This window comes from Hypomesus transpacificus, chromosome 23 (assembly GCF_021917145.1).
Source record: "Hypomesus transpacificus isolate Combined female chromosome 23, fHypTra1, whole genome shotgun sequence".
Lineage (NCBI taxonomy): Eukaryota > Metazoa > Chordata > Actinopteri > Osmeriformes > Osmeridae > Hypomesus > Hypomesus transpacificus.
This window is the reverse complement of record NC_061082.1, coordinates 11907680-11933131: the sequence shown is the minus strand read 5'-3', so window position 1 is coordinate 11933131 and position 25452 is coordinate 11907680. Positions and strand designations below refer to the sequence as shown.

Sequence of the window (25452 nt, the reverse complement as noted above, 5' to 3'; positions counted from 1 at the left end):
ATAGCTATATATTTTGTATCAAAATACTAGTATACTTGTATTTTTTTAAACGAAATACTGTAAAATACTTTGTGACTAGTCTACATGATGACATTATAAAAACTACTGCACAGTGCCCATCATGCAGTTGGTGTTTAAGATATGAGTGAGACACACACACACACACACACAGATACACACATAGGGCCTCATGTACTATTGCTTTTGCGCCCACTTCAAGCGTATTTGTTCAGCAATTTGCGCGTAAAAGCATGGCGAGGTATGTACAAACATGCCGCACTGAGGGAAAGATGCTGCAATCAGACTGCTGCATCTGATTGGGGTCTACTCAGTAATTTTCCCATACTTGAGATTAGTAGTTGGAGTTGGGTTGATATACATTGACAAGTTCTTTTGCTAATATCTGATTACATTGCTGGCTACATTTGAAATCTAAAGATATTGATCATCTAATAATTGTTGAAAAGGGGCTGATATGTTTGTTTTCGAGTTCGATATAGGTATCCAATGATTGATAAATAAATAATGTATTGCTAAATGCACCCTAACTGAAGGCGCTATTTAGTAGGATTATGATTTTGCATACCATTGATCACAGGTACATGAAAATATTTGATCTGCTGGTTGCATAAGTCAGATGTATTGCTTTTCTAGTACTTAGTTTATGTAGTATTTATGATGGATTGAAAGTGTTTTAATACCTGTCTACAAACACATTTCCCCTTGTGGGATAAATACAATTTACTTGACTTGCTAGTTAGGCGGAAAATGCTGTTTTTAATCGAACATTGACTTTATCAAATGAGTCAGTGTACTAGTGAAGGGATATATCAAATAGGCCAATAGATGGAAGGTTTGCAACGTGATTTCATTGTCTCTTGTAAAAGTTTTTTTTGTATTTTTAAAATACAAAAATACAGTAGTTTATTTTGATACATGGAATGGCTGCTGTATTTTGTCGTTTATTTTGATACACTTAAAATCAAGGTATTTGGTATTTTATTTTTAAATACATCGGAATGTATCTTTGCTCATCCCTGCCGGTAACACACACACAAACCAAACTTACTCATGAGGTCTTTGAACATAGTCTTCTCGTGTGTCAGTAGGTGGTCAATGATAGAACTCCAGCTGCAGGAAACATAAACAGGTACTGTAAGGGAATAGTCAGGAGATGAAGTGCTTCTGTGTTTCATTGTAAAAAGCAACCACAAATACACATAAACACAAGCATGTTCTTACTGGGGGGTGCAGGATGCATCCATAGTGAAGAAAAGGGGGTCCATGAAGAGCTCAAAGACCTCCTTCTTCCAGGCTCTCTTAGTGTATGCATAACCACTCAGATTGGCCAGCAACTGGGCACCTGCCCCAAAACTGGGCATATTATAGGCACTGGAGAGAGAGAAAATGAGGTACAGATAGATGGGTATAGAGATTTATTTTAACTTGAAGAGTTTATAACACCTTTTATACAGACATTCCGCAATGTGGCTGTAATGAAGACCCGTCATGATGCCGACTTTGCTTGTTTACCCTGATCCAACAAAGCCGGCATTATTTTTCCCCATGTGTGCTTTTACATAGCATTCAGCCGTAATGCCACCGGAATCTGAGGCGTGACATCATCGTTGTTGTAAGAGTGCATAATCTCGGCATGCCAGCTGTCCCTTTTACACAGACATTGATTCGGCTCTGTTACTGACTTCGATGCCAGCTTATTGCCGTTACAACAATGACCCCCCATCCCATGTCCATGCCTTTGACACAGAACTGCAAGGCGGCATAAAGATGCAACATTCCCAGCTTTAACAGGTTGTGTAAAAAGGGGCTCATGTTTTACTCTGGTTAATCTTTATGGGCTGTATCTAAAATCAGATGAAAAGGTCTGATTTTCAGATTTTTGGGGTTTAGCTGAGGCACTGTTACTTTACAGTTGTTTGTGCTGAAAGATATGTGATTGTTACCTGTGGTTCTTCAGGTAAGGGAATACGTAGTACATGAGACGAGAGATGAGAGGAACAGCCTTTTCTTTTTCATCACTGCGATACACCAAATCCAGCAGAGGGGCCAGGATCTAGCATGGGAGCAAAGTGTCAGACACACACCCTGAAGTGTCACACACAAATACACACACAAGCGCACGCACGCACGCACACACGCACACACACACACACACACACACACACACACACTTACCTCAGCCAATAATGCCAGGGCCTGTACACTGTAGACAGAGGGGGCAGAAGAGGAGACCATTGTGCTGGCCTGAGCTACAGAGTCTAAAGAGGGAGGAAAGACAGGGGAGGAGGATACATTGTATAAGAGATGGAAGACCATCACAGGGAAACAGGGGGGCAGAGCCAGCGGAGCACGGAGCTGGGATACTCCTGCTAATGGCGTCTGAGGGACTGCCTGTAGTTTCTTTGTTTTGTGTTAAGGTTTTGCTTTGACGTAAACAGTGTTTTTATTTTACTTTTTGAACTCCTAGTACAGCAGTGTGCTTACTAGGTTCTGTCATCCCTGAAAGAAGAAATACAACCAATATATTATCGGTAATTTACCATCTCAGCGTCACATTTATGCTGTCCTGCACCATAATATCAGTTTAGGTGTCGGCTGTAGTATTACCAACTAGCGAACCGCCACAGATGAGACAAGATAAGATAAGGCAAATACAGATGTACATTTTTGAATATTTATGATCTCTTCTTCACTGGGCTGACCATGCAAACCCATCTGTCTGTCTGTCAGCTCCTAGGAAGCCAGCCAGGAAGTACAGTACTTGGGGTGCCAACATGGATTTCCATTTTTAAAATGCCTGGGGTAAGTTTGGGAAGTACAGGCCCAGCAATGTTTTTATCTGAATTTCAATTTGAATGCCTTGGTATTACACATTGGATGTGCAACAAAAGTTGTTTAACAGGAGAGAGCGCTGAGCCGATACGTCCGTGCACGCCCCCAGCAGTGTTTCTATGATGACAAGGCAGGTTCTGCTGTTGCTTCTGACCTTGGTCCAGTGTGGTGTAGGTCTGAACTGGAATCAGTTTGTATCATTTTGTATTTGTAAATCATTTCTCAGTCAAGTACATTATATCTGTACTAGTGCAGTGGCCGTTTGAGGGATCAATGCCCAAGGTCAGCACTGACCGTAAGTAGAAAGGAATTACAAAGAGCCTCATTGTGTAAGCAGCATGAGCTTAAAAAAAAAATTACACAACACTATCTCCTTTCCTGTCAGCTGCAAGCTACAATGGATATGGAACAATGGAAAATGGATCCCTAATTCAAATCACTCTTGAAAACCACATACATTTAACTGTACATATTGTACCTGGAACTGGAACTATAACAACCACCTGGAGAGAGTCAGGTGGCTGAGCAGTTAGGGAATTGGGCTAGTAATCCGAAGGTTGCTGGTTCGATTCCTGGCCGTGCAAAATGATGTTGTGTCCTTGGGCAAGGCACTTCACCCTGCCTCGGGGGAATGTCCCTGTACTTACTGTAAGTCGCTCTGGATCAGAGCGTCTGCTAAATGACTAAATGTAAACTGTACACTGTACCTAATTTGCACCCACATACAATCTAAAATTCAATTACACTTGCTTGCTAAGTTAACTGCTGAAAGCCAACTATACTCTATGTCTAGGCAGCTAAAGATATGTGGTGATGGATATAAAGCTAACCAACTATTTTACCTCTCCTCATTTGAGAGGAAACCTGTGAACACTAGCGCAGTGCCTGTTGGTGGCAAATACGTTTATATTTATTTGTCACAAACCGCTCATCCAAACAATTTCATGTGACACGTCCGACAGACAGAAAGAGACAGACAGAGATTCCTGAAATTACAGTTTGATTTGGATATGTATGCGTCCGTGTGTGGAGAGTTAAGATTCGATGACAAACATAAAGGTCTGCTTTCAATTTGTTCTGTGAAGTAAGAAGACTGTGTGTATGTATTTGTACATAACGTGCATGAGTATGCGCTCAGTTTTGTAAGTGCGTTTGCCCGTGTGCGTGGTCTTTGTGGTTACCGTAGAGGTCAATGTCTGTGTCTACATCGTCCGGCTCCTCATCGACGGGGCAGACCTGGGGCTGAACTTTAACCTCCAGATTCCTGCTGAGCCAGCTGGTCTGCTCCAGAGAAGACCCTGCCACCCCACCCACTGCCTCCAGGATCCGCTGAGTCACTTCCTGGTGTGGGATGGAGGACAGATGTGGATGGAGGAGTCAGAACCATATCATAACCTATAGCTCTGGCACTAACCATTGCAGCAGGTCCCGGATGACTGGTTAGCTGGCTGACCTGCATGTCCTTGGTGTCCCTCTTGTTGTCCAAGTTGGGTAGCCGGTTTACAAAGTCATTCAGGATCCTGAGACAGAAGTTTGACATTGAGCTTGTGTGCGTTAGTGTTTATCAAGCCTTGCTTGCTGTCAGAGAAAAATGATACATATACTGTTTGCTTCTTTGTAGAAGACACAACAGGAGCAAATGGTAGTTTGTGTGTGTATATAGAGAGAGCGGAGGGAACAGGGACGTGTGTATGTGTGTTTGTATCTGACTGACCCCAGAAGGAGGAAGTGACCAGGTGGAGCCAGGTTGAGCTGGACAGACTCTCTCAGCAGACTGAGAAGAGGTGCCACATTCTCCTGCAGGGTTTGGGATGAAACACTGAGAGAGGAGGTAAAATACAGTCAGTAACAGGTGAAAGTCCTGTTCCGTCTGAGGCTGTATGTTCTATTTCTTTTTACCTCTGGATATAGGCGTAGCTGAACTGCAGCATGGGAATGTCGACCAGGGTGACCTTCTACCAAGAAGGAGAAGAACACACAGTTAACATGTGCTTATGTCAATGAGTGTGTGATTGAGTGAGCAAGTGTGTGACTGCATGTGCGTACCTTGTCTCCTTTGATCTGGTGAGGTTTCTTCACCACCTCTTTAACTAGTTGGAGGATGGTTTCTGCGTGGATTGTGCTCAGTGATGTCACCAGATCCACGATTGTCAGACGAGATTCACTGGCGACAGGCAAGATCTGAAGAGAGAGAGCAAAACGTAGAGAAAGAAAGAAGTGTAAACGAGAGACAAACGTGTTGTTGTGAGTCAGTGTACATGTGCTTGTGAGTGAGTGAGTGAGACACCATCTTTTCTAACCTTGTTCTTGTGCCTCTTCTTGCTTCTTCTGCTGCTCCAGACAGCTCCTACTGAGGCCATCAGCTGGACCCCATACTGGCCTGTCAGAGGCAGTAGCAGGTCCAGCACACGCTGCCTCAGGACCTGCACACACACACGGCACATATCACACACATGTTCACTCACGCTTCAACACACGCATACAAAACTACGTTTCCCACGGTTCACACCTTGGCGCTTCTGAAGTACACGGAGGCCTGTTTGATGGTTTGGGGGGAGTCAGAGCCCCTTCTCTGAGACTCCTCCCTCCTGATCACGCCCCACAGCAGAGCCATGCTATTGAGTATGTGCGGCAACTCCTCGATCACAGCGTTGCGGACGTTGCGGACGTCTGCCGAATCACAGGCCACCAGAGACTGACAGGGAGTGTGAGAGCAGGATGGAGAGGAAAGGAAAAAGATCCATTCAATCTCAATTGAATTGAGAAACGTAGGATTGAATGTGCCAGTGTGCTGTATGTGTGCTCGCATCACCTTATGGTTCAGCAAACAATGGTGTGTGATGGTGGTCAGGCCTTCCAACAAAGTCAGTGGATAGTCAGGGGCGATATTCTCTCTTCTGTTGTTGAGACATTGACGTGACATCAACAAATTAACAACTAAAGTTCAACACATGCATATCTCTCACAACACACGGCCAAAAAAGACAGTGGTAACTGTGTACAGTGTGTGCATGCGTGTACGTATGTACGCGTACCTCTGTGTGGCCTTGCCCCCGTCATGTTCGTACTGTTTGGCCAGCTCATCCAGGTTCTTGCAGATCTGTGTGATGAGAGGCGCCACGATGATGCTCAGAGACCTACCCAGGTAGGGCAGGGAGCCGCGCAGGAGCGCTAGCCAGTGGGGGTGCATGCCATAGCCGTACTGAGGCTGCAGAGCCCTGGCCGCCGCGGACACGAACATGCCCTGTGCTGTGATGGGCTGGGTCTGGACGTACTGAGCTGCCTTGATCGACTGCTGGAACAGGACGGCCGTCTGCCATTCCCGGGTTAGAGGGGTGGAGGCTGCGGGGGAGTTGAGGGACTCTTCAGGGTGCCCTGACCCCCCTGGCCAGATATGGTGCTCCAGGACTATAAGCGCTTGGAGAAGCTTGAGCAGCTCAATCTGGAGCGGGTACTGCTCCTGCCCCCCGCTCTGCCCCAGGTGGACCAGACTCTCCTCCGACAGTGCCCCATCCTCCTCCAACGAGTCCCCCCCACCGCCAACCTCCCTCTCTGCCCCTCTCTGACTTATGTACATGGAGGCCGAGAGGCAGAGCAGGGTATACTGCTGCACATTACACCCAGATAGAAGTTTGTGGATGGGCTCCAGGTTGCATCCATTCCTCAGGCTTTGGCCTTGCCTGTGGCCCACATCCAAGCCCTCCTGCTGGCCACGCACCACAAAGACCAGTTGGGTTATCAGGCAGGTCAGGATCTCCACGCTCTTCACCTGCACCTCCCAGTTCTCTTGCATGTCCCTGGGCCCTAGGCTGAGGTAGGAGGGGTAGTGGGACCTCAGAGAGCGCAAACACAGGGACACCAGCACCTCCAGGAGCAAGACTGGGGTAGGGGAAGCTGTAGAGGTGGGGGATGCCAGGTGGCCGTAGAACATTCCTCCCTCCAGGGCCTGCTGGTGGCGCTGTAGCAGATTGGAGACGAGGTTGAGGTGGGAGGAGGAGCTTGTGTCCAAGGAGGTGGAAGAGAGGGCGTCCACCAGGGGCTGTTGGGCAGAACTCCTCAGCAGGCTAGACAGCAAAGTCAAGCCCTGGAGGAGATGTTGCCCCCCGCTGGCCTGAGGATATAACAGCACATGCCTGAAAAGCGAGTTGACGGCCTCCCTCTTCTCCCTTTCCTGCTTCTGCAGGCGGGACCTCGCCATAGCTTCAAGCTCCAGGTCCTCTTCCTCCTCGCTCGACAGTGAATCTGAGGCCTGTGTGTGCTCGGACTCCACTCTCCGCAGGCCATTGGTCAAACCTCCTTCCTCCGTGCTGCTGCGGTAGGGGGCTGAGCCCGAACTCTCTGTGGAGACCTGGGCGCCGCTTGTGTCAGCTGACTCTGTGTGGTCGCTCTCCTCCTCGTCCTCCTCGTCCTTCTCCACATCCTCCTCCTCTTCGGTTTCCTCGCTGCCACTGTGGGAGGCCGTCACGGCATCTGAGGGTTTGGTTGCGTCTGGATTGCTCTCTAGCTCTGCCCACAAGGCTTCCCTGTCCACTAAGGTCACGTAGTCAAATGCGGTATTCTCTGTTGCCATGGCATCCGTAGACGTCCTTGAACCCTTGGTAGAGCTTCGGCTTCTGTTGCTAAGCAACTTTAGGTTCCCTGGGAATAGGCGAGCACATTTGCAACAATAAACTAAGTACAAATGCCTACTACATACACAAGATGAGAAAACACACACATGCACACACATCGCCAGGCTGACCTGTGGTGAGGCCGAGTTTGTAACTCTGGATAGAGCAGCGCTGAGTGGAGGGGTGGAGGAGGAGGAGCAGGATAGGCTCTAGGATGCGGGCCACATCGCCGAGGGACAGAGCTCTGACCAACCAGCCCTGGGCTGCTGCACTCATGGACCCATCAGAACGGTTTAGACTGCCCACCATCACACACAGCGACCTGTAACAGAGAGTCCAAGACTGGCTTGACTGCATGACTATTGACTACATGACTATAACTACACAATTTCTGACTACCAGACCAATGCCCACAATACTACTAACTACAATAATACTGGCAACATGACTACTGACTACAAGACTACTGACAACAAGACTACGGACTACAAGACTACAGGGGGGTATTCCAGAAAGCAGGTTATGCAACATAACCGGGTAAACCCACCAACTGATTCACAATGTTGCAGCAACCTACTGGCAATGTTGCTACAACGCTGGGTGTCAGCTTGGGACAAGATAATTCAGTACCTGTCAAAAGAGCGGTTGAGTGACATGGTTCTGTTGGTCTGGATGTCCCGTGTCAGATGCCACAGAATGGAAAACCTGTTGAGAGCCTCCAGGCGCATGGTCTCAAGAGAAAGACAGGACACAGAACACTAAAAACCATGCTTGATATGTGTTGTATAGATGTTATAGATCATAGAATTGTATTGATTTGATTGATTATAGGGCAGGTAGGGTAGGTCAGGGAGAAGGCCTAGGTTGGGGCTGTGTTATCTGTGCAGCAGAAACATGTCCTGAACTAGTCTCAGTAAGGAATGTGGTAGTTGAGAAAAGGACAACAACAGATATGGTGCCAGAGAAAAACAGAATCCTCTCCTTGAGTCACCACCTTACCGCGGTGGAGGGGTTTGCGTGTCCTAGTGATCCTGGAAGCTATGTTGTCGGGGGCTTCATGCCCCTGGTAGGGTCACCCAAGGCAAACAGGTTCCAGGTGAAAGACCAGACAAAGCGTGGCTCAAAAAACCAACCATGAAGAAATACAACAATGGTTCTCAGTTGCCCCTGCCCGGAAGCGGGTCACCGGGGCCCCCCCCTGGAGCCAGGCCCGGGGGTGGGGCTCGATGGCGAGCGCCTGGTGGCCGGGCCTTTTCCCATGGGGCCCGGTCGGGCACAGCCCGAAGAGACAACGTGGGACCCTCTTCCAGTGGGCTCACCATCCGCAGGAGGGGTCATGGGGGTCGGGTGCAGTGTGAGACGGGCGGCGGCCGAAGGCGGGGGCCTTGGCGGTCCGATCCTCGGCTGCAAAAGTTAGCTTTAGGGACGTGGAACGTCACCTCGCTGGCGGGAAAGGAGCCTGAGCTGGTGCGCGAGGTAGAGAGTTTCCGGCTAGATATAGTCGGCCTCGCCTCGACGCACAGCGTGGGCTCCGGAACCAGTCTCCTTGAGAGGGGCTGGACTCTCTTCCACTCTGGAGTTGCCCTTGGTGAGAGGCGTCGAGCTGGGGTGGGAATACTGGTTTCCCCTCGGTTCGGCGCCTGTACATTGGGGTTCACCCCGGTGGACGAGAGGGTAGCCTCCCTCCGCCTTCGGGTGGGGGGACGGGTCCTCACTGTCGTTTGTGCTTATGCACCAAACGGCAGCTCAGAGTACCCACCCTTTTTGGAGTCTCTGGGGGGGGTGCTGGAAAGCGCTCCTCCTGGGGATTCCCTCGTCCTCCTGGGGGACTTCAATGCTCATGTGGGCAATGACAGTGAGACCTGGAGGGGCGTGATTGGGAGGAACGGCCCCCCCGATCTGAACCCGAGTGGTGTTTTGTTGTTGGACTTCTGTGCTAGACACGGTTTGTCCATAACGAACACCATGTTCAAGCATAAGGGTGTCCATATGTGCACCTGGCACCAGGACACCCGAGGTCTCAGTTCGATGATCGACTTTGTAGTCGTGTCATCGGACTTGGGGCCGCATGTCTTGGACACTCGGGTGAGGAGAGGGGCGGAGCTGTCAACTGATCACCACCTGGTGGTGAGTTGGCTTCGATGGTGGGGGAGGACGCCGGTCAGGCCTGGCAGGCCCAAACGTAATGTGAGGGTCTGCTGGGAACGTCTGGCGGAACCCTCTGTCAGAAGGAGCTTCAACTCCCACCTCCGGGAGAGCTTCGATCATGTCTCGGGGGGGGCCGGGGACATTGAGTCCGAATGGGCCATGTTCCGGGCCTCCATTGTTGAAGCGGCTGACCGGAGCTGCGGCCGCAGGGCGGTCGGTGCATGTCGCGGCGGTAACCCTCGGACCCGGTGGTGGACTCCGGAGGTGAGGGATGCCGTCAAGCTGAAGAAGGAGGCCTATCGGACTTTATTGGCTGGTAGGACTCCAGAGGCAGCTGATGTGTACCGGCAGGCCAAGCGGAACGCGGCTTTGGCGGTCGCGGAGGCAAAAACCCGGGCATGGGAGGAGTTCGGCGAGGCCATGGAGAATGACTTCCGAACGGCTTCAAAAAGGTTCTGGACCACCATCCGGCGGCTCAGGAGGGGGAAGCAGTGCTCTGTCAACACTGTATACGGTGGGGATGGTGCGCTGCTGACCTCGACGGGGGACGTCCTGGATCGGTGGAAGGAATACTTCGAAGACCTCCTTAATTCCACCAACACGCTTTCCGACGTGGAGGCAGAGTCTGGGGACATCGGGGGGGGCCCTTCTATCTCTGGGGCTGAGGTCGCCGAGGTGGTTGAAAAGCTCCGCGGTGGCAGGGCCCCTGGGGTGGATGAGGTCCGCCCGGAGTTCCTTAAGGCTCTGGATGTTGTAGGGCTGTCTTGGTTGACACGACTCTGCAACATCGCGTGGACATCGGGGACAGTGCCTCTGGACTGGCAGACCGGGGTGGTGGTTCCCCTCTTTAAAAAGGGGGACCGGAGGGTGTGCTCCAACTTTAGGGGGATCACACTCCTCAGCCTCCCTGGGAAAGTCTATTCAGGGGTCCTGGAGAGGAGGGTCCGTCGGATTGTCGAACCTCGGATTCAGGAGGAGCAATGTGGTTTTCGTCCTGGCCGTGGAACAGTGGACCAGCTTTATACCCTCCGCGGAGTCCTGGAGGGTACATGGGAGTTCGCCCAACCAGTCTACACATGTTTTGTGGATTTGGAAAAGGCGTTCGACCGTGTCCCTCGGGGGCTCATGTGGGGGGTGCTCCGAGAGTACGGGGTACCGGATTTCCTGATCGGGGCTGTCCGGTCCCTGTACGACCGGTGCCAGAGTTTGGTCCGCATTGCCGGTAGTAAGTCGAACTTGTTTCCGGTGAGGGTTGGACTCCGCCAGGGCTGCCCTATGTCACCGATTCTGTTCATTACCTATATGGACAGAATTTCTAGGCGCAGCCAGGGTGTTGAGGGGGTCCGGTTTGGTGACCTCAGGATCGGGTCGCTGCTTTTTGCGGATGATGTGGTCCTGTTGGCTTCATCGGGCCGTGACCTTCAGCTCTCACTGGAGCGGTTCGCAACCGAATGTGAAGCGGCTGGGATGCGAATCAGCACCTCCAAATCTGAGGCCATGGTAATCGACCGGAAAAGGGTGGAGTGCCATCTCCGGGTCGGGGAGGAGATCCTGAACCAAGCGGAGGAGTTCAAGTATCTCGGGGTCTTGTTCACGAGTGAGGGAAGAATGGAGCGCGAGGTCGACAGGCGGATCGGTGCGGCGTCCGCAGTGATGCGGGCTCTGCATCGGTCCGTCGTGGTGAAGAAGGAGCTGAGTCGAAAGGCGAAGCTCTCTATTTACCAGTCGATCTACGTTCCTACCCTCACCTATGGTCACGAACTATGGGTAGTGACCGAAAGAACGAGATCGCGAATACAAGCGGCCGAAATGAGCTTTCTCCGTAGGGTGTCCGGGCTCTCCCTTAGAGATAGGGTGAGAAGCTCGGTCATCCGGGAGGGGCTCAGAGTAGAACCGCTGCTCCTCCGCGTCGAGAGGAGCCAGCTGAGGTGGCTCGGGCATCTGATTAGGATGCCTCCTGGACGCCTCCCTGGTGAGGTGTTCCGGGCACGTCCCACTGGGAAGAGGCCCCGGGGAAGACCCAGGACACGCTGGAGGGACTATGTCTCTCAGCTGGCCTGGGAACGCCTTGGGGTCCCCCAGGAAGAGCTGGCGGAAGTGGCCGGGGGGAGGGAAGTCTGGGCCTCCCTGCTTAGGTCGCTGCCCCCGCGACCCGATCCCCGGACAAGCGGCAGATGACGACGACGACGAAAAACAGAATGCTCTAAGAGTACGAGGGGTGGCCAAGGTGAGTCAGCATTATGGGGGACGGTTGGGTGTACTCGTATACCAGACAGGATTTGACATATTATTTCAAGAATCATAACACGCAATCGAAACGGCTCCCTTGGACACCTAGGACAGGTAAGTGGGAAGTTGCCAAGGGTGGGAACACTCATACTTGATGGCTTTATTGAAGAATGATTGACTTTGGCCAATGTGGGAAGAAACATCGGGAAACAATATTATGCAGGGCGGCAGATTTTCCTCATAGCAAGTTTTAACATGTCAAAACTTGAGGCTTCCTGTTTAAAGGAAAGTATAGAACATGCAGGTAAATATCCCAGTGTTTGTTCACAGTGTTAAGGAAATATTTTGAAGACACAGTGTACTTGGATCGTCAGGATTGCTGGAGTAATACAAATTCTTCATTCGATATAAAAGTACAAGACAGAGTTCTCTGTGACCAATCCACCGGAGGACACGTAACGCAAATGTTGTTCAGCCAATGATAAGGATCTTAACACATACCATGTCTTATATAGACTCACAGGGCCTCATGTACGTACATTTGCAGACGTAGTGTTATTAACGCCATAGCCAACCCGCAGATTGCGCACGCTGTGATACTTTATTTTACGTCGTATTTACCAACCTGCAGGTCATCAGGTAACAGGGGCAGATCTACCGGGGTGGCATGAGGTGGCAACGGCCACCCTAAAAATAGCCTTGCCACCCCAGCTGCCACCCCAGTTGGCAGCTTTGAAAACAACGAAAATTTGTGGCTCATCTGACAATTGCAAGAGCGAATTTCTAATATCCGACTGCAAGCGAATGCAGCATGAGACGACTCCACCCCCCCTCCCCACTTCGCCGAGTTGGACATTTGCCACAGCAAATTTCTAATATCCCACTGTAAGTGAATGCAGCACTACACGACTCAAACCCCCCTACCCACTCGTACATTTGCGAGAGCGAATTTCTATACAAGCCCCAAAAAATCTTTACATTTTCTTCGGTTATTCAGATTACAAAACTGCAGAATTACGATAGACTTCCTGTTCTTTTGTCGGAGCGACCGAGGATGTTCCACAACAGTTTGACGCGGAATAGGCTATGGTCGATTAAATGTTGACAGACTTTGCAGAAAAGTATTGATCCATCCTCATAAAGATCGCCTGAACACACGCTGTCCCTGTCTATTCCTGTAATTTTGGTTGATAAGTGTTTCTGTGTCAATTCTTCAGGGCTGAATCTGAGTATTTTTGACTAATGTTTTAATATTGGCTATAGTCTAACGTAAACGTTATTGTATCAGTTTCAGGGTTGACAGACTTCGTTTGATTGCTATCACAGACCTAGGCTACTACCTACATTGGTGGAAATGGTCTCTGTTTACAGGTTAAACATTTCAAAAAGAATAAAGACATGATATGAGTTGACAAACTTATTAAAATTTTGCCTCAGACCAATGCATTCGATTTGAAATTGGAGGGTGCCACCCCTCAAAATCTCCTGCCACCCTCTTGCCACCCCATGAATATTTTTCTAGATCCGCCCCTGTCGGGTAAACAGCGCCTTTCTCCGCCCACTATACCGTACATGGCGAGCATTTAAAGGCGCAATTAAATGGCCTCTTTCTCTCTGTCTATCATGGATCAGCCACCAAAGTCCTGGTTTACACCTGCTTTTAAAAAGCGGATCATTTTCACCTCAAAATGGAAGAACGCTTTCACGGGCGGTTTCTGTACATACCGCGGAATACATAATTAGGCGCAATTTACGCATCTCCTCCTATCTCTTCATGGGAACTCCCACTTTCCCCTTGACCCTCCTGTGAATGCATATGCATGACTCGGTAAAGCGCAATTTGCCATTTTCAGTTCCCGCGACAGGCAGTCTGAGCTTTTCTGTCAGTGTGGCATGTTTGTACATACCTCGCCATGCTTTTACGCGCAAATTGCGAAACAAATACGGCTGAAGTGGGCGCAAAAGTGTTAGTCCATGAGGCCCACAGTATCTGGTCATTCTAAACAACAGTTATTAAATATAGACATTCAACACATTCTTCTATACAATGATCTCCTGAACTGAAAACAGACTTGTATCTGTTTTCAGTCTTTTCCCATCATTAGTCCACTCCTAAGACAATATAATTATAGTTGAAACAACACAGCCTCAGAACCTGACGTCCCAAAGCTCCTCTCCCCGGGTGATAAGAACTCTCATGCTGCATTTCTCTCCAAGTCAGGAAGTCATAAAATTCCAGAAGTTGACCATCCAAAATTGTCAACTGTCCTTTGTGGGGTCATCACCCTCAGAAATAGCTAATACATTATTAGCCATCTGTCCTATCATAAAAAATCCCCCAACAGTTCCTAAGCTTTACAACCTCTCAACACCTCAACCTCTCAACTTTCTACAAACGCAGCTTAATTATCTTCCCTTCCTGTAATCAACATAAGTTGATGTTCCAGCATGTGTCTTATCAATGAACCACATTTAAAACACATTCATTCTACATACATCCTAAAATTCTATCACAACAGTTTGTTGCGTATGATTGGTGCAGTGTGTGTGTGTATTCTACCTTGTTCTTGTGCAGTAGAGCCTGGCAGATGATGTCTTCACAGACGTTAGCAGAAGGCGTCAGGCAGTGTAGTCGATAGAAGAGCTCCACGCAGGAGATGTGCTGCTCCCTCCTCTCTGTGTCCAGCTGGCTCCACAGCATCTGGGCCACTCGCTGGACGGACGGACAGGGACACACACACACACGCACACACACACGCACACACTGTTTCAGTGCCAGTGCCCTGAATATACAGTAGATTGCCTCACATGATCTAAATGCCAACCCGTGTGTTTTTACGACTATCATGATCATAATCATCATCATGTCTGTAGTAGGGTGCTGACCTGGTAGAAGTCAGTTCCCTCCTCGATGACACTGAGCAGGCCAGGGTAGATTGGCGGGATGGTGACCATCTGCAGGCGTCCGCTCGAGGGGTTGGCATCTGCTGCCTGTTGGCGTCTGGTCTTGTCCTGGATGACCAGGGCCAGGGACTGTGAATGGTTGACCAGCTCTAGCAGAGATGACACAGCAGTGTGCTGGACATGATGGTCTCTGGATAGGCAGCACAGGGTCATTAAGGACCTCAGCCACTCTGGCAGGCTGCCACCATCATTGCCTGACGGGAAAACACATGCAATTAGATACTGTTTGATTGTTCTTTCAAAATGTCTCCAAGACTTGTATGTGGGTGTGTGAAGGTCTGTGTACATCACTCTCACCCGTGCTGTTGAACATGTCCTTGTAGAGATCCTGGTTCTCCTGCTCTGTCAGGTAGACAGGGAAGGTTGTAGCCTCCAGCAGCAGGTGACAGGTTGCTGTGAACGCCTGCCGACACACCTCGGTAATCTCCGCCCTTCCCCTCGGCATATAGCCCCCACCCCAGTCTAGTGCCCCCGCTTTGCCCCGCCTCTTCTCCGTGGAAGGGTCTGAGGCCGTGTCCGAAAATGAGCGCAGTTTGTGCTTGTTGGGGGTGAAGAGCTCTGCCAGTTTGCTTTTGATCTGAGGCATGGAGATCTGAGCACCCTCCCGGCCCCCAAAGGAGTATTTCCTCCCCGGAGAGGACGCTAGAGAGTCGGGTTGTATCACCTCATCCTCCTGCCCCCCACTCACATCCTCCACCTGGACCAGCAGGTACCTGAGAGAGAAGAACAGAGGAACAGCGAGAGAGAACGAGAACGAGAACGCTTGAGTTCATCAAGACTGTCTAAGGTATGTCTGTCATCTTTGTCCAGTAACTTTGAAAGGGCATGACAGCGAGGGAGGTTTTACCTGGTAGTTATATAAGCCAGGATGTCCTGCAGATATTGTGTCATGGTGTCCATGCTGCCCTTCATCCTCCACACAGTCCCCCCACCTTTGGATGACTCTGTACCCTCAGGCCCAGGCCCCATCCCTGGTAGGAGGTGCTGCTCTGATGGAGAGGCGCTGATGCCCAATCCACTGTCCTCAGACCGTAGAGGCAGTAACACCCTTGCTGCTGGCTCCTCCTCCTGTCTGGTACCATTATTTGGCTCTGATTCCTCATTGGCCTCCTGTTGGTCAAGGTTACCGTTACCATGGTCCTTGGCCTCATGGTCCTTCTCTCCACACTTCTCAGTCACCTGTATGAGAGGGAAATGGATAATCACTTGATTCAACACCTAACAAATCCTAATATTTATTAAAATCTTCAAATCAAAATATTTTCACAGAGCATGACTATGTTACCTGACTATGTTTGTCTGTCTCTTCCGAGATATGCAACTCTGCATCCTCTGTAGAAGACTCCACCTCCATGTCCATATAAGCCACGGGCATCTGGATCCTGCAGAGCACCTTGAAGCAGGCGCACAGGCCCTGTCTCAGATCTGATAAGTCCAGGGTGGTCATATGACTCCTGAGAACTTGCAGCATGGAGCACAGCATCTCAGGCAGAAGCTGGGACTGGATATCTGCATGCTGCTCCTGGGAAGGATACACACACATGCACACACAGACACACACACAGGCAGGCAGGTACATGTTTTACATGTGTGTACATGTCTGTGCACTTACTCGTATGAATGGATGTGTTTATGTGCAAGCATGCGCCTGAGTGCGTTTGTACCAGAGGGATGACATCCAGCAGAAATATGATAAGGTTGGACATCTCAGAAACAGAGGTAGCTGGTTGGCTCTTCTCCGGCTGATGGAAGGAGGGTTGGTCAACTGGATCACTGTCAAGACAGGGAGGACAGAGCGAGGGTGGGGGGGGGGGGGTCGGAAAATGAGAAGGAACACATCTGGTCAGACACAGCCTTGATAAATACTGTATTGTGTGAGATATTTCATGATATTAAGTATTTCTGTGGTATTTAAGAATCGTGTGTACTGTGTGTTTTTGTCCTACCTGATGCTTTTGCAGAATAACTGGGTCATGTAGTCCCAAAGATACTCAATGTCCATAGAGCTCACCAGCAAGTTTACTGTTTTAATTATCTCTGATGAGTTCTTGTTCTCCTTGAACTGACTGGAACACACAAACACAACACAAACACATTCTAGTTGTGTCACTTTGTGTATCAATAAATTGTGCAAACATTTTATTTATTTATTTTCAAAACCAATCAATCAATAAATCCATTCATCCAACCATCACCTAAGAACAGCATCATCGGTCCATCATCCAACAACATAGTCAAATGTCCGTTTTTTTACTTCCTCATCCATTTTCCTGCTCCTCCACAGCTTCCACGACAGGGAACAGTGTGCCCCCCTCCCTCATATTCTTCTCTTACAACACACACCATTTTGTGTGAATAACATGCATATGTGCCCCCACTGGATGGTTCTTTACCTGGGTTTTAACTTTATCTTACTTTAATATGTCTCTCAAACTATCAATTCACTTCAGCAAGGCATATTAATGTTGATATTTAAGTCTTTCATCCTCCTCTCACCTGGCCAGCTGGTTGCTGGAGAGGCTCGAGGTGGAGATGTCCTCCCCCAGCATCTCTCGGCAGTAGCTGTAGAATGCCCTGACCACCTCCAGCAGCACACTGCTCAGGACTGGGGGACCTGCGGAGTGTAGCACCTTCATCAACATCATGGGAGTCAGGTGGCTCAACGGTGAGGGAATCGGAATAGTAATCTGAAGGTCGCCAGTTCGATTCCCTGCTGCGCCACATGACGTTGTGTCCTTGGGCAAGGCACTTCACCCTACTTGCCTCGGGGGAATGTCCCTGTACTTACTGTAAGTCGCTCTGGATAAGAGCGTCTGCTAAATGACTAAATGTAAATGTAATCATCATCGTCATAGAAAGAAAGAGACATATAGATAGAGAAACCGAGCATGTTTGTCTCTCTCTCCGTTTTGTGTTTACCTATCTCTGGTTTATCCAGGAGGCTGATGATGATGCGGAAAGGTCGGAGGTAACCGATCACGTTTTCCACGTTGACATCTTTTTTTTTCAGGATGCTGATCAGAGCCTAAAGACAGACACCCCAGAGTGAGAACACACACACACAATAGGATGTTTAATGACTCCCAATCACATTGGTTCTATATTTAGGTCACTTTCCACACATAGTAGGTGTTATAAACCCTCCAGGTTTGTCACTTTTAAAAGAAGATCCTACACTAACCACGAAACTCGAAAGGTGGGTGGTGATGCAAGTGTGACGGCTGGTTGCTATGGTGTAAGTAAGTAAATATGTGCAACCTTGGTGAGGCATCTCACTGTAGTGTGGGTAAGGTTGTCCTCACCTGCACGAGCAGCTCTTTGGAGTAGGTGTTGAAGTAGTTGGCAGTGTGTTCCTCAATGGTGGTGGAGAGGTTGGGGTCTGGAGCTACCATACCTCCCTTAATGTCTGTGCCTGGACATGCCGAGACAGCAACGACAAACCAACAAACACACAAACAAACGTTAATCTGTCACCAAGGCATAAGGCCTTTGATCCAAATGAGAGTTTTGTAGCGTGTTTGTGTACCTAGGAGCCAGGCATAGAGGCGTCTGTTGAGGGACATGTCCCTGCGCAGCAGGGTAAGAGAGGCAGCTGACACCACTGTGATCATGTCTTCAACCGTCATAGGAATACTGCTCTCTACTGGGTGCTGTTGGGAAAACAGGGGAGAGTTAAATGCACACACAAACAAACACATTCAGTACACACAAACACATAGGGCTGGGTGATAATTTTTGTATCGATTTATCGAACTTATGACTTCCCTCAATAAACTTATCGTAACATTAATTCATTTTCAATAATATCGATAATGTCGATAGAGAATAATTAGGAATAGCAGTCCATTTAATTTCTGTGATAGAGCAGGAAGTTGCAGAGAAATGTTAGCCTACGCTTTCTAAAATATACTGACCACCTCAAGTGGAGTAGCTATTGTTAACTGCGGAAAATGAGTCTTATTGCCGAAAACAGTGCCAGCGATAGCCATGGCGAGGGAGCAACATCCAATAAAGAAATGATTGATAAAAAGGGCTCGTCTTCTTCAGTTATTTGGAAGATGTTTGGCTTTTTGAAATCCGACAAAGAGCAGAGAAATGTTCGGTGCAAATTTTGTAGTAAACAAACGATAATACAACAAACCTTTTTTACCACCTGAATCAAAATCACTTGATGGAACATGCAGAAAGTGTGAGTTTGCGCCAAGGTATTGATAAAAAGCAAGGTTTTAAAAAGCTGAAGTTACTTGACCCCAGGTACGTGCTCCCTGGCCCAAAACATGTCTCTCACACCACGCCGCCCTTCTTTTGCCGAGTGTAGGGAAAAAGTTGAGGAAGAGACTTATTTTGCTACTACTATGGATCTGTGGTCTATCGTCTTAATTATCGTTATTGAATGGAAATATAAATATCTATATCGATATTTTTTTACCCATATCGCCCAGCCCTACACACACATACAGTGAATATACACTAACCAGGCAGGTGGCGAGGGGGAAGAAGTAGAGGAGGATCTCCAGCATGTACCTCTGCACCAGAACATTGGAGTCCTGAAGGGCCAAGCGAAGAGACTTTATCTGGGAAAAAGGGATGTACAGGTTGTCAGGGGACAAAGTCATGTAGCCTACTAATAGCTCATGTTATTGACTAGTTTGGCAACCAGTGATCAAGAGGTCCCTTGCAATCGACGAGAAACTCTGTCAGCTGTCACGGAAACAGAACTAACAGACAAACGCACGCAGGAAGACTCACCACCAGGCCGTTGTCGTAGCCCAGCATATGTGTTTGCTGGCTGGGGGAGGCCATGCGGTCAAAATGTGTGACGATGAAGATGGATGCAGGCAGTCTAATGACAGGACTGACCAACACACTGCCCCATAGCGCTCCATAAAACACCTGCTGTCCAACCAGCAGAGACAAACGCACCAGCAGCGCATCCGTCCTGCAGGGAAATAAGCTCTTTACTGTTCAGGGATTACTGTTGCCATTATGCCTTAGTACATTTGTGTGTGTTTATTTGTGAATGTATGGGAGCATGAGAGCAAATATTTGTGTGTGTACCTGTCATACACCTCCAGGCCCTCTTCCAGGCCAGGTAGTAGCCCAGTGATGAAGGCCTGCAGGCTGGGTAACAGGGCCCTCTGCAGGGCAAGGTAGTAACGCTCATACAGAGTCAGCAGGACAGGTTTTACCGCCATAGCAGCATGACCCAGCAAGGGGAACAGGCCAGAGCTGCAGCACACAGAAACGCACACATGCGCGCACACACACAGCATTCATACACACATGCATAACACAAAAACACATACATCAGAGCCTAAACAAAAATGGAACCTGTGTGTGTTTCAGCTGTTCCCACATTGATACAGCATATATAGCATATGCACACACAGATGCATACCTGTAGATGAAGAGGTCCTTGGCCAGCCTCTTGGTGCCGATAATCTTGAAGATGATTTCATAGGTCTCCAGGGCCTTAAGGTGGACGCCGCTGGGTAGGGCAGGGTGAAGGCACTGGGCCAGACGCTTCCCAATAATCAGCCTCTTAGGCAGCAGGGAATACCGCAGGTTACTCTGCAGGGCCTAGAGGAAGGAGGGGGGTTGGGTAGAGAGAGTGAGTGAGAGGGAATGGTTGAGGCAGGGAAAGAAATTGAGAAGTTTGGCAGATAGGGTGAGACAGAGGGAGACACAAAGACTGCAGTCTGGCTGGCTTTTGAAAGGCCATTTAGAACCCCCCCCCCCCCCCAAAAAAAAAAACTAACACTAACCACCTGCCCAGGAACTGGTTCCTGTTATGTGCTGTGTACAGCTTAATGATTGACTGCATTTTCTCTTGCTCCTCTCCTTCAGACTTTGTATTCCTCATAGTCCAAAGTCCTCAGCAGAAACTTGTGGAGCAGGCAGGAGAACAACACACACTAGGCTCCCTAGAGGTTGGGCGTTGGACGACACCACTAGACTAGTTATGTAGAGGCTGGCCATTGAACGACACCACTAGACTAGTTGTGTAGAGGCTGGCCATTGGACGACACCACTAGACTAGTTATGTAGAGGCTGGGCACTGAGATCAGTGCTCAAAAGCAGAGGTAGAGACAGTTACTGGTAACAGTGCATGCAGTACAAAGCACCACTTTCTTTACAGGAATACATGACCAACCTTCTATATAAGACTGAAACCAATGAAACTAGGAGGACACTTTTTCATATTGACTGGGTGTTATCTGTGTTTAAACAACCATATTATTCTATAGCAGGGAGGCTTGGCCCAATGATAGACCAACCACATATGTACCAGTGTTCACTTTTCTTTGGATATATGATGTTGCGAGTACTGAATGTGGGCTGTGTTGCATGTGTGTGTCTACCTTGTTCAGCTTTCCCAGGGAGGAGATGAGGTCCGCCCACTCGCTGGAGGACTCAAAGTTTCGCAGCGCCTTCTCGATGACGGCTGCGTAACCACGGTAACGATAGTCATTTTGGAGCTCCACCTCCTCGGGATCCATGATGGCTCAGTCTTGTCCCAGCACGGAAACTGTGGGTCTGGAGGAGAGAAGAGGGAGACGAGGAGGACCGGGCTGAGGAGGAGGTATTACAAAATAAAAGGTGATAGTACAGAGTTTCAAGAAATCTATCCCTACTCAGTATATGTCTGTATGTACCACTTAGTTCAGAAGGCACTGAATATGTGCTCTGGAAACCTCAAGGAAACATCAAGTATTACATACTCAAGGATACACACACAAACACACATGGCAGAGAAGAGTTGAAAGGAGAGGACAGGGGACGAGACGGTAATGCAACCAAGTGCTGACTGTTCACCTTTCCTGCACACATAGCAGAAAAAGCTATCCATTATAGAGAGAGAGAGAGAGAGAGAGAGAGAGAGAGAGAGAGAGAGAGAGAGAGAGAGAGAGAGAGAGAGAGGGAGACAGACAGACAGAGAGAGAGAGAGAGAGAGAGAGAGAGAGAGAGAGAGAGAGAGAGAGAGAGAGAGAGAGAGAGAGAGAGGGGGGGGGGGGGGTAGATGGGCAGACAGGATTACAGCAGCAGACATCTGGACATCTGTAGTTTGAGCAGAGAGAGAGTGTGTATAGCAGAAAAAGCTATCCATTAGAGAGAGAGAGAGAGAGAGAGAGAGAGAGAGAGAGAGAGAGGGGGGGGGGGGTGTTAGCCTGGTCAGGCTTGGATACACGTGCCTGAGAGGAGGGCAACATGCATCATTCCACACCAAGAGAGAAGTCCAGGAACAGCTGACCCATCCATTTCATCAATAAATATACCTCCGGATAGTGTTCTGAGTAGTGCTGTAGAACCAGTCTAATGGTGTAGGGAAGGCAATAGCCTGCTCTGGGGATCTACTTGCTCTACTGTACACCCCAGTCTGGTATTCAACCATAGTCAACAAACTTCCACAACCAGACAGCCTGAGCTGAGCAGGCAGCTCAGTAAAACAGTGAATGTCTGTCTGTCATCTCTGAAAGACTGCAAAGTGTAGATGCCTTTTCAAAGTAGAGCCTCAGTCTTTTAAGACTTGGGCCCTAGTACCTGAAGGATTGACTGGCAGGCTGACTGACTGACTATAAATATATCTTCACACAAGAGTGTGGGATTGATTTTGTCATTGACCATAGCTTAAACTCTCTTTCTTGCGCCTATCTGTTTCTCAGAAGGACTGAAAAGCAGGCAGAAAAGAGATATAGCCTTATAGAGAGAAAAAGAGATGAGTAATCACTGCATTCTAAGTGGCAGACAGCGGGCCTATTACATCATCTCTTAGTTTTCCTGAATGGCAAAAAGCTATCAGCATTAAAGCTTGATATTCACCCTCAAACATAGCACATTACAGGCATCCTGGAAACATTCCCAAAGCAAGAAAGAAACCCACATGTTTAGACACCAGATATTCCACCAGCTTCAACTAAGCACATTTTACACACCAGATATTTGCACCAGCCTCCAACGACAGGGCTATGGTTGTAAAGCCTTTAGGATGCTTTGCATAGCAAAAAGCCCAGTGACTAACCCAAGTTACTTAAGGGGTATGCAAACACAATGTAGGACTTCGGATGATGGATAAGTAAACTAATCTTTGCACTCAAACAAAGGCTGCGGGAGGAGTGTCAGAGAACAGTGGGATATAAAGACAAGAGCACACACACAATTTGACTGAGACTTGAGCATCTGATTAAGTGGGAGGAGCATGCACCCCAACTCATCAATGGATCGGAAGTGGAGAAGGTCAGCTGCTTCAAGTTCCTCGGGGTGAACATCAGCAATGACCTCACCTGGTCTGTTCACACGGACAAGGTGGTCAAAGCGGCCCATAAGCGCCTCTTCTTCCTGAGGAGACTGAAGAAGTTTGGTATGGACTCAGTCATCCTCACTAACTTTTACAGATGCACTATCGAGAGCATTCTGACTGGTTGTATTATAGTGTGTTATGGGAGCTGCACAGACAGGGACCGTTCTGCTGAGTTCATCATCGGCAGGAAACTCCCAGCCCTACAGGACACCTACCACACACGTTGCCTTCGGAAAGCCGGCAGGATTCTAAGAGACTGTTCCCACCCATCCTTCAGTCTCTTTACCCCGTTGCCTTCTGGCAGGCGTTACCGCAGCATCCGGTCGGGCACACGCAGACTGGACAACAGTTTCTACCCAAGGGCCATCAGGCTTCTGAATGGACACTGATATGGACATTGATTTACTGCACACTAGTCACTTATACTCTGTCACTTTCAGCTGCTGGTTGCACTATCATTTAGGAAGTTTCACTATTTAAGCTCAGCATAGATGTAACTTATGTTCCGTGTACTTACATGTTGTGTTATGCCAGGTGCTTGCGTTGTCTTGTCTTAAGAATTTCAGTGCCCAGTCTAACCTTGTGTTGTTCTGTGTACCTGACAAATAAAAGACTTGAACTTGAAGTGTAGATCTAAAGGGTAAAATGGAGCGAGGGTCCAAATCACTTCTAACACAACATTACTGTAAGTGTGCAGTGAGTGAGTCTGGCTGATTTGAAACCAAAATACTCCTAACCTGACCTGTGCAGTTTGCTCTAGTTCTGAGACTGCCTGTGTATTTAGTGGGTGGACACATGCCCCACAGACAAGTTAAAGAGACACATTGTCTGACAGAGATTGTGATGCTAACTGCCACACAGTGCTAACTAACTAGCTTTTGGTCTAAGCTACTGCTGAAACAGAGAGGCATATGCACCACCAGGTTTTTTTATGTATAAGCTGTATAATTCTGTATCCACTACAGTCCATCCCATCTTGTAAACAGGAACGTACAGATCAGGCTGGAACCTTCATAGAAGAATGGCAACTGTTATAGCTGCAATGGGGAGGCAACTCCATTAATGCCCATGGTTTTGGAATGGGATGTTCACCAAGCTTATAGGTGTGATGGTCTGGTGTCCACATACATCTGAAAGCTCTAACCTGCATTATGTAAGCTGGTCTGATGATCAGGATGGACGTCAATTTGATTAGCGTGTGCGTGTTTGAGAGAGAGACAGTGTGAGAGAGAGTGTGTGTGAGAGAGAGAGAGAGAGAGAGAGAGATCCAATAGGCCTACAGAGCAGAAACCAAACTCTATAAGCCTCGTCTCTTAAGTTGACAGAGCGGTGCATGTGCTGCTTCAATTAATGATAAGCTTGAACAAATACTTCCGTATAGCAAACATATTACTTGTAATATTTTCGGTTCCACAGAAAAATATGTGCTGATAGTGTGTCTTCCATTAATATATATAGAGGTGGGCAAGGCGGATTAAAAATGAAAACATCCAATGGCTCGGTAAACAATCACACAGGGCGCATCAATGACTCACCCACTGCAAAGCAAGCTTCCGTAAACATGAGAAGACAACATTCACGTAAAAACGAAAAAACTCAAATCGGCAGTGAACGAATTTGGATTAATCTTGAATGATAGATCTGCAGGTTGGGTTCAGTGACAGACGAAAGGTACCGTTAGCGCTACATTGATCTCCCCATCTCACTGTAAACCCAGCGAGTAGAATCCTCAGCTGTTTCTGGGTTTGACTTGAAGAGCGCACTTCCTGATCCGCGGAGGGGTGTGGTGGATATTCACGACTCCCGGTAGGAGCGTTGCTCATCTTAAAAATCTGATATTTCAGTATTACTTTTACAAAGCCAAGTCTGGAGCTACGGTATCCGTTCAGAACATGTGTGGAACAGTATTTGCACTAGTATCCCGTTTATTTTGAATACAAAAATAAACTACCCGTTCATCGTTTTATCAACACTCCCTCCCCTCCCCTCAATTTTGGTATAATCCAAGATGTGCAGTGTTTACAAACCTTTCACTTAACTGTCACATTTTTCTGATGTGGGACAGTGCAGTAGCTGGTCAACAATAAGATAATAAGCTTCTTATTTTGTTTCAGTATATCAATAATATTATTTAAGGTATATTTTACTTGAAGGAATTAGCTAGGCACAGTCTAACGTACACTTCTACATATTTGAGCATGGGCCACACATGCTTATTTCATCCTACTCACTGATCTACAGTGCTATTTGACACAAACAAACAAATCAAACAGCAGAGACAGAGACAATGTGGTTTATATTCTTTAGCCTATTTTAACGTTTAATGATATCCACCACTGCTTCTTTGCT

At 48.3% G+C, this 25452-nt stretch overlaps 1 protein-coding gene and 1 long non-coding RNA gene across 5 annotated transcripts in view; one reads left to right on the top strand and one right to left on the bottom strand.

Moving 5' to 3' along the window:
- dop1b (DOP1 leucine zipper like protein B) overlaps positions 1–24859 on the bottom strand; it is a 28043-nt gene extending 3184 nt beyond the window's left edge. Inside the window, exons 1-32 of one of the 4 annotated variants that reach the window (XM_047046355.1) lie at positions 24802–24859; positions 21167–21341; positions 20203–20384; positions 19863–20033; positions 19554–19743; positions 19280–19378; positions 18331–18454; positions 18107–18216; positions 17724–17829; positions 17301–17418; positions 16751–16870; positions 16469–16577; positions 16090–16326; positions 15652–15983; positions 15102–15517; positions 14727–14998; positions 14401–14553; positions 8094–8194; positions 7595–7785; positions 5889–7491; positions 5666–5750; positions 5363–5548; positions 5154–5276; positions 4900–5034; positions 4753–4808; positions 4568–4672; positions 4268–4373; positions 4035–4194; positions 2197–2279; positions 1965–2074; positions 1243–1392; positions 1070–1131 (exon numbers count right to left, since the gene is read on the bottom strand). In XM_047046355.1, the coding sequence (XP_046902311.1) occupies positions 1070–1131; positions 1243–1392; positions 1965–2074; positions 2197–2279; positions 4035–4194; positions 4268–4373; positions 4568–4672; positions 4753–4808; positions 4900–5034; positions 5154–5276; positions 5363–5548; positions 5666–5750; positions 5889–7491; positions 7595–7785; positions 8094–8194; positions 14401–14553; positions 14727–14998; positions 15102–15517; positions 15652–15983; positions 16090–16326; positions 16469–16577; positions 16751–16870; positions 17301–17418; positions 17724–17829; positions 18107–18216; positions 18331–18454; positions 19280–19378; positions 19554–19743; positions 19863–20033; positions 20203–20384; positions 21167–21304 (6133 nt within the window). In that variant the 5' untranslated portion in view covers positions 21305–21341; positions 24802–24859. Of the gene's footprint in view, positions 1–1069; positions 1132–1242; positions 1393–1964; positions 2075–2196; positions 2280–4034; positions 4195–4267; positions 4374–4567; positions 4673–4752; positions 4809–4899; positions 5035–5153; positions 5277–5362; positions 5549–5665; positions 5751–5888; positions 7492–7594; positions 7786–8093; positions 8195–14400; positions 14554–14726; positions 14999–15101; positions 15518–15651; positions 15984–16089; positions 16327–16468; positions 16578–16750; positions 16871–17300; positions 17419–17723; positions 17830–18106; positions 18217–18330; positions 18455–19279; positions 19379–19553; positions 19744–19862; positions 20034–20202; positions 20385–21166; positions 21342–24638 lie in introns of all 4 variants that reach the window. The other 3 variants (XM_047046354.1, XM_047046357.1, XM_047046356.1) reach the window with 3 other exon arrangements.
- LOC124485062 lies at positions 11845–15852 on the top strand. The gene is made up of 3 exons (XR_006958033.1): positions 11845–11954; positions 15514–15591; positions 15761–15852. It is a non-coding gene; the product is annotated as an uncharacterized LOC124485062 (long non-coding RNA).
- Positions 24860–25452: the final 593 nt, after the last annotated feature.